This window comes from Mauremys mutica, chromosome 14 (assembly GCF_020497125.1).
Source record: "Mauremys mutica isolate MM-2020 ecotype Southern chromosome 14, ASM2049712v1, whole genome shotgun sequence".
In the NCBI taxonomy this organism is placed as follows: domain Eukaryota; kingdom Metazoa; phylum Chordata; order Testudines; family Geoemydidae; genus Mauremys; species Mauremys mutica.
In genome coordinates, this window is record NC_059085.1 from 29,092,621 (window position 1) to 29,101,337 (window position 8,717).

An 8,717-nucleotide genomic window follows, 5' to 3' on the forward strand; every position below is an offset into this window, starting at 1 on the left:
CTCCGATCCCGGCACCAGCCCTGTAGTGAGGCGGCTCATCTCCCTCCTCCCAGCAGGGGCCGCTAGAGCGGAGACTCTTCTCCGCTGCCCGGAAGTGTGCGATCTCCAAATCCGTCCCCTTCCGTTACCGGAAGTGTGTCCGAGCGAACGAAGACTCTCCGCCCCTCCCGTCTGTCTGTGCACCAGAGAACATCTTCCCCCTCCCAAGCGCCGGAAGTGGACGACTGTGCGGGTAATTCCCCCCCCTCCGCATCTCCCGGAAGCGAGCGCGGCTTTACTCCTTCCCCGGGGCCGGTGCTGGCGGCCGGGGGCGATGGTGGGGCCGGCTCCCGGCGGGGGGAGCCCCCTGGAGAACGCGAACCCCCTGATTTATCGACGTTCCGGGGAGCGGCCCGTCACGGCGCGGGAAGAGGACGATGAGCTGCCCGACTCCATCGACGACCGGGAGATCTTCGATATCCTGCGCTGGGGCGGCCGGGGCGGCGGCGGCGACTTTTTTTTGGGGTGGGGGGGTGTCGGGGCCTGGGGCAGGCCGGCCCCGGGGTGGGGGTGGCAGAGGCGGGGGCAGACCGGAGGGCGCGGGGGAGAGTTCTCTTCACGCTCCATCATTTCGCCTCCCCTGGGCTGGGGCAGCCCCTGCTCCGTTCCGGACACAGTCACTGCTGTGCGAAGGTGTTAGTGGACATCTGTCTGTTCTGCGTGGTTCTTACACCGCCCTCATCACCAGTCTCTGAGCACCTTCCCGTAGTGCACTGTGACGTGACTGTCAGATCAGCGCCCTTCTCCAGGGGGAAGGATGGTGCGTGTAGTGGCTTGGTAGGGTTGGGGTGTTTCTTTGTGCATGTAGGTGTGCAGCTCTGTCATATTGAACATTGCAAAGCTCCAGGCCCTTCTGTGACACTGTTTAAGGGCTCTGATTCCCAAACAGCTGGAGGAGCCTCCCATAAAGCAAACTCTGAAAGCTACACTAGTATACAAATAAATTAAACAGTTAATCCAATGCTTTATTATAGCTCTGCAGAAAGTTGTAGGTCTCTTCTCACTTGCCCCTTGAGTAACAAAGGGATATCTATGTTATAGGTGGAAAAGTGAGAAATCTAAAGAGTGGGGGGTGGGGGGAAGCGTCCATTCACATGTCCCTTTCCATTGGTACTGGGTGCCTATTGGTCCTGCTGTTATTTCTGTTTACTGCTTTATTTTCCTCTACATTATACATCTTATTCGTTCAATTAATGACCCAGAACATCCCCTTACTTTGGAAGAGCTGAATGTTGTTGAACAAGTTAGAGTCAAAGTAAGTTACTTTAGTAACAAAATTCTAATAGAGAGGACTTAACATATACTATATGTTAACCAATATACTAACCAAATTTTGTCTTATTACTGGCATATTTGAATGCAAAATGCATAACTGTCTCAGGAAACATACATAGGAAATGCAATGTAGAGACATTTTAAGACTGGAGTAAAGAACTTCCAGTAAAGGTCTCATTCCTGCAAGGGTGGCATGCTGCCAATGACTTTTCAAGGAAAAGTTGGGTCTTTAATTTTCAACAAAGTTAGATAACATCAATCTATTAAGAAATACAAATATGTATACAAATTAAATGTTATTAAATTGCCAGGGAGCATTAATTGGATTATTTTCTGTTTATAACATTTTGGTCAAATCTATTTTAGCAGTTATGTATATTGGGACAGATTCTGTCCTCATTTGTGTTTGTTATCCCTGACTGTGACCAGATTGCACAGGTATTACAGAACTGCGTCTGGTCCATTGTCTACTTAGTTTATCACATATTTCTGGTATGGAAGGTGAAAGTTTAGAGTTGACATTTGTACAGCAGGTAAAACACTGCATTTGAGAATAGTGGTACTGTAGGTAAAATAAGCAGGGAAGTAGGAGGAGTTAAGGACTATTAATTAAGTTGAATTTCAAATAAAATTGCTAGTATTGACTTGTGGCCACATCAGTGAGTTTTGTATATGGAAAATGTTTGTTTTTCAACAGGTGAATGATGCTGAAAGCACAGTAGTGGTGGAATTTACTCCTACAATTCCTCACTGCAGCATGGCAACATTAATTGGCCTATCAATAAAAGTAAAGTTGATCAGATCACTACCTGAAAGGTTTAAGGTGAGTAATAAAATCAGCTCCAAAGGAGAAGAGGGAAAGTGTTTTAAAGAGAAAAACCTATAGTGAAAAATAACTAGGGCTTCTCTTTACCTCCTCCTGCTCTGGGACTAGGACATGCTCCATGAAACCAAAAAAACCCCACCCCAAACAAAATAAACACGCAATAAATTTGAAATAAGCACAGAATTAATAATCACTGCAGGCTCAAGGCAAATGGTGAATTGGATTTGTGTGAGAAATAACCCTTACCACTTCAAAATTAACTGTTGCCCTCTAGAAGAGATGCTCATTTTTACATATGGGGAACCTTACACTACAGAAAGAAGTTGAATGCTTTGCTCCAGTCCACAAGGGAAGTCTGTGGCAAAGGTAGGATTAGAATTCAGTATTTTCTGACTAATAGTTATGGGCTCAAACCATTACACTATGCGTCTGTACCAAAGAATTCAGATAATTTAATTTAAAAAAAAAAAAAAGAGTGACTGGTCCAAGTAAAAATTCCTTTGTGTAGAAATGTTTTCATGTTTATTATGGAACTGTTTATCTCCAAAATTCCAGAGTTTTGTTGGCTTGTCATAAGGTTAAATCTCCTTTAAGGGATAGTGTTAACATGTTATTTAAAAAAAATTGATTAATATTGGGAAAAAAACAGTCTGATAAAACATCCTTTAAATAGTATATCCAGAATTTTGATAAATGCATTAAAAATATCGTAAGGATTTTTTTCTTCTGTCCTGTTAAATGTCTATAATCTTTTCAGGAAGGGAGAAACTGACCATAAGAGTGGGAGGTGGAAAGTAGAGGGGACTCTGAGCTGTTTACTTTGTGCACTTAACAGTTTTTTTTTATTCAGCAACTTCAGTTTTGACCAAGGTGTTGCTTGTAACTGTGGGAGGTCCAGACTTTTCAGGCATGAGTTTGAAGCTGATAAAGACCCTTTACATTTATTTTTTGTGGGAGAATGCTACATTCTGCTTTCTGAACTGCTGAATACATTTTCCTTCTATCTTTTTATAGCTTTTGTCCAACAACTTTATAAAGACTTTGAGTGAAGTCAAAGTAAACACTGACCTATTGTAGTTTAACAAATTTTATAAATAACTATTACAAATACAGTATTTTATTTCTTAGGTGGATGTTCACATAACACCAGGAACCCATGCCTCTGAGCATGCAGGTGAGCTTTTCTTAAGTCTAAGAGGTGCTTTGAGGTGCTAATAATATTAAATAGTTATAATATAATAATATAATAAATATTAGAATTGAGAGCTGGAATAGATCTGTCATCAAGTTCACTGACCTGTAAGTGCAGGATAGGGAGGGAATTTGAAGTCAGGGGAGACTTAAAAATTCTTGGTTCCACACCCTTTACAGCATACAGTTACCCTTACCAAAAATCTACCACTAAATCCAACAACAATGGATAAGCATGGTAGTTGAATAAGTGCTAAAATACTGAGCAGTAAGATAGTATGTTTAGGCCCTGATCCCTGTAGCCTGATTTGGGGAGGGTTAGTAGGGATAGTGGAATTTATCCACTTAATTTAGTTTTATTTAATAATTAATTTTCTAATTAATTAATAATGTTAATAATTGATAAAGATTAATAATATGGATATGGCTCGCCAATATGTGTGATCAGAAGATAAAGTTCGTCTTGAATCAGGCTTCACAGAATTTATACAAGGAGATTGGGGTATGTGGCAGAAAACTTACACTGAGACAGAATTAGTCAAATAAGACCTTTTATTTAAAATCAATGAAACAAGAAGTAAATGTAAAATGTTAAAAGCAGTATGAGATTACAAAGTTACAAAATATCACAGTTCTTTAAGAGATATGATATGATATTACACAGTTCTAAATGCACTTTGTAGCAATAGCACTAGAGTGAATTTCACACCTCTGCTAGAGGAAGTTACAAAGAAACTGGCTATGAGTTAAAACCCTTCTTAGTATAGATGCTCTAGCAGAAATAAGAATTTGTTCATACTCACAACTTTGAAAAGAATTAATACTACGACTTAGTATTGACAGCTTTCATAGGAGAAAGAGGCTTCGAAGCAGGTTGAGACGACAAGGAAACAGAGAGATGTATCGCCTGCCCTAATGGAGGATTGCCACCCTTTTTATAGGGAGAAATCCTTCCTCCTATGCCCAAATTTGTCTTTCCCCCATGGAAAGGTGAGGGTACCTGTTTTCATAGGTTGACCTTTTATGTGCGTATGGATGACAACTATCTACGTATCTTGTGGTGTACGTGTTAGATTTTGTGGGCAGAAATACCCTAACTAGGTGAAAGGTTAGCAGACATTCAAAAAGTCCCTAGACATTGTGCGTAGGTTTGTCTCCTATTATTACTTTTCTGAGTAAGGGTCTTAAAGGTTGCTTTCAGCATCACAGAGCAAATAGGCCAGGATGTCTGGCCTAGAAGCTTCTAGGTATCTTGCATTACAGCTTATTGCAAATTCTATTAATCTATGCAGCCTACACACTTTTATCAAAAAGACATTTTATACAGACCAACAGATTAATCCTCAGGGCTACATCCCACAACTTGTTCCAGGCAGATGGACCCCTGCACTCACACGGGGCTCCAATAAAATATTAGGGACTCTGCCTCCAGCCATCTGGAACAAGTTGCAGTACTGTGCATTAAATCATTAACACTGTACAGCATAATTCTGTGGCACACTTAGCAACTATAGAATTAAGAAAAACGTGGGGCTTTGTCTGCCATTACAACTGTGTGACAGGTAACCAATTTGTATGTAAAATGTTATCACGTATCACTATAGAAATGTGTACTGACCAATCTTTTGTGGGATTCTTTTCACACAGTTAATAAACAACTTGCTGACAAAGAACGAGTAGCGGCTGCTTTGGAGAATTCGCATTTGCTGGAAGTGGTGAACCAGTGTTTGTCTGCTCGATCATAATTGCCTGATGAAGAAATCTTTGTTTTTCTGATGTGTTAAGATAATTTTGTACATAAATGGGGTTTCTAATATGTAGTTGTATATGTTTCTGTGGGCAAAATAAAGCTACTAAAATTTATAATTTTTTAAAAAATGACTGCTCCACTATTACAAGAGTTAACGTGGAAATTAACTCACAAGTAATGGTGCATCCAAGATACCAATAAATTAAGATGAGAGTTTTATTTTGCCATCAGGGAATTTAACATTTATAATTTTATATTTTAATTCATCACCTGTAACAGTGCGACTTCTCCTTAGAGAGAAGGAACTCCCATCTTAAAATAAAGATTTGGTTTGACCAGTCATCACTATCCTAAACCAAAGACTATTTATATTCTGATCATTTATACATACATTAAGCCAAGGAATAGTTTAATTTTTAAATTCAGATGAGTTTATGCACACTTGTACTGGACTGTTAGTTTGCTTATATTCAACCTTAGAAGTTGAGATCTTTAAAAGTACATGTGTGCAAATTGAATTTTGAATTTAATTGTGTATATCACCCAGCATATACACAAGTCTGCATGTACTTTTAAAAGGAGTAAGGCATCATAGTTGGCCAACTAATAGCAACTCCTATCCCATGTTACTAGGTTTGGGAAGATGGCATTTTCCTTAGAAGTATTGTAGATGTTTTCTTTGGCAGTGAACATATATAGTGTATACATATACAGTGGCAGTAAACATATACAGTTAGAACCTTAGTTGTGACTGGTCAACCACACACCACATTTGGAACCGGAATTATGCACAGGCCAAAAAAAAAGGCAAATACAGTACAGTACTGTGTTAAGTGTAAACTACTAAAAAAAATAAAGGGAAAGTTAAATTTTTTTTGGACAAGATAAGGAAGCTGTTTCTGTGCTTGTTTCATTTAAGTTAAGATGGTTAAAAGCAGCATTTTCCTTCTGCATAGTAAAGTTTCAAAGCTGTATTAAGTCAGTGTTCAGCTGTAAACTTTGAAAGAACAACCCTAACATTTTATTCAGAGTTACGAACAACCTCCATGCCCGAGATGTTCATAACTCTGAGGTTCTCCTGTATAGCTTTCAGTCCAAAGGAGGTAAGCAACTGAGTTCAGAGTGTTTTTTTACTGCCACCTTAGAGACAGAACTATTTTTAATGAAGGCTACTAGTTCATATAGAGCCTGGAGAAGTTGAAAGCATTGGAGAATGTAGAAAGGGTAACAAATTGGCCTCCATTTGAAAATATATAGATATGTATCCTATTCATCATGCTATTCTACATTTAGACATGGGCATGGTGTGTGTTCTCAAAGAGTGTTGTGCTAGTGAGAGTTGTAAAGATGTTCCAGTGCTATGACTGGTATCTTCATGCAGATTGCTCATAAAGCTTGTTTTATGAGTGTTAGTGAGTCTTCAGAATTCAAAACAGGAAACTGGCAATTTTTAAATACAACTATACATAAAACCAGCTAATGGCTGTGGAACAATGTGGATGTTTATTTTCATTGCCCGTTATACCAGCGCTGTCTGTGACATCTTTACCTCCAAATCAGTCCCACTTATTTGATATAAGTTTAATGGCACCTCAGGTTTTTGGTGGGCAGAAAATAAAACAGTCACAGCATAGATCTGTAACTACAGAAAGTTGTTCATGGGCCAGTTAGTTATAAGAAAAACCCAAGGGAAACCTTGAATATTTCAGTAGCACCTGTTATTTCTGCATGTTGAATATGCAGCGTGGAGATAGGCATGAATCAGAGAGTGCAGTGAGAACAAATGGGCAATCCAATATGAGCTGCTGTATTTCCAGGATTAGTCACAACATCATCTCCACATGTGTCTATTTCAGCTCCTCTTGCCAAGTGATAAAATATGAGGGAATAGAAAATAAAAATAAGACACTTACTAGGGAGGGTCTTAACTTTGAAAAGTTTACTTTTCCTGGGCTGGGTGATGCAAATATAGTCTTATTCCATTGGTATTATCTAACATGGAGGTTGCTTTAAGAAGCCTCTTTGTTTATAAAAACTACAAACAATCTGCTTTGCGTAAACATATGTTTTTTGGTCACAGGAACAACATCAATGCTGGTAATTCCGTAGTAACAAACCAGTGTCCCAACCTAGTGATAGGGGAAACTCTGCTGCTGGGTTTTCAGTCTTTCACAAAACGGGCTGATTGCTTGAGATCATTATAGAGCCTGGGGAATATGTCACAAGAATTAAGGGTGCTAGTGCCAGTCACCTGACCAGATTCCATCTTCAGTAATTAAGTTTTGCTTCTCTAAAACAATCCCCGAGCTCCTGTTGGATAAGGTATATGCTTCCTGTCCCTCCTAACCTGTGTGTACTTGTACCTTTGAATACATGTGAATGGCTTCTATTTCTTTTGCTGGGAGCCACAAGGTAAGAATTTGGCTCTTTAATTGATGATGCATTTTAACCCAAATGTTGCTCTGTGGGAATCTATTTACATACATATGTCCAGTATGCATGTGTACATATTCACCATATATGCAGTGATGATATCCCTATTGTAAAAGAGTTTATCATGACTGCCACACTTAGATTCATGGGCAGATGACATCTCCATGGGACTTACTCTAACATTCCAAGCCCCTGAACAGATTCAAACAGACATAATTTTTGAAAGAAAGCATCCCAGAGATATGTATTCCTCTTCTGCCTACCACAGCTAGTCAAGCTCAGGACAAGCAAGATTTATGGGGGTGTGAGAGTTTTCCTGACATGATAAAAATGGCACTTCTTTAAAGTCTAATATCTTGCTGGAGTTTTACACCATTGGTAAGAGGTCCCCGCCAAAAAAACCCAACAGCAACAAAACCTCCCCCCCCCACAGTATTGGACTGATGGTAATTAAGGCACCAAGCTTAGTGGCTGGCTGTAGCTGTAGAGGTGGGGAAGAGAACCACTGTAGGCATAGGGAAGCTGCAAGAAACAATCAAAGGAACCAAAAGGAAACTTAAGAAGGCAGCAGATAGAGCCAAGGCTCAGCGTATCAGAGAGACCCAGATGGCAGGAGAGAGCCAACCAGAGCTCCTGGAGTGTGCAGATGGAGCAGAGAGACTGGAGAATGCAGTGCTGGATCTCTTGGAGGAGCTCTCACAACACTGCCAATTAACACCAATAACAGCCTCAGCACAGCCATGTCTCCCCGTTTCCTGTGCTCTCTTTTGCCACGGCCATTCAGTAAGGGTGTGTGAGCTGTCTGAGTGGCTATAAAGGAACTGCCCATTAAACGGAACTCAAACCACAAGGTTCAGACTCAAAGGAAAACATTTACAGGCCAGGACGTTCAAGTGAATACAGACTTGACATCATGTATTATTGTTGCACCGCTAGCTTATATAGGCAGGTTATAGAGGGCTCATTGCCAAAAAGTCTCCAAAATGCTGCTTTGTAGTGGGTATATGACTGAACCAAGCTTTACATTTTAAACCCAATTTTTGAAACAGCCCCTAACATTCCCCAAAATAAATGAATCACCCTGAAATTTCACAACCCACATCTTAGCCCAGGGTAGAATTCTTCTGGGAAGTTTGTAACATCAGAAAAGAAATTTCAGAATTATGTTGTTTACATATGTCCCTGTCATTGACATTATTAAAG

General features: G+C 40.0%; 1 protein-coding gene across 1 annotated transcript; it reads left to right on the forward strand.

Moving 5' to 3' along the window:
* The first annotated feature begins 173 nt into the window (after nucleotides 1–173).
* CIAO2B (cytosolic iron-sulfur assembly component 2B) lies at nucleotides 174–5,969 on the forward strand. The gene is made up of 5 exons (XM_044987114.1): nucleotides 174–455; nucleotides 1,215–1,294; nucleotides 2,012–2,137; nucleotides 3,269–3,314; nucleotides 4,979–5,969. Exons 1-5 carry the CDS (start codon nucleotides 314–316, stop codon nucleotides 5,074–5,076), a joined length of 492 nt encoding a protein of 163 aa, XP_044843049.1. The 5' UTR covers nucleotides 174–313; the 3' UTR covers nucleotides 5,077–5,969.
* Nucleotides 5,970–8,717: the final 2,748 nt, after the last annotated feature.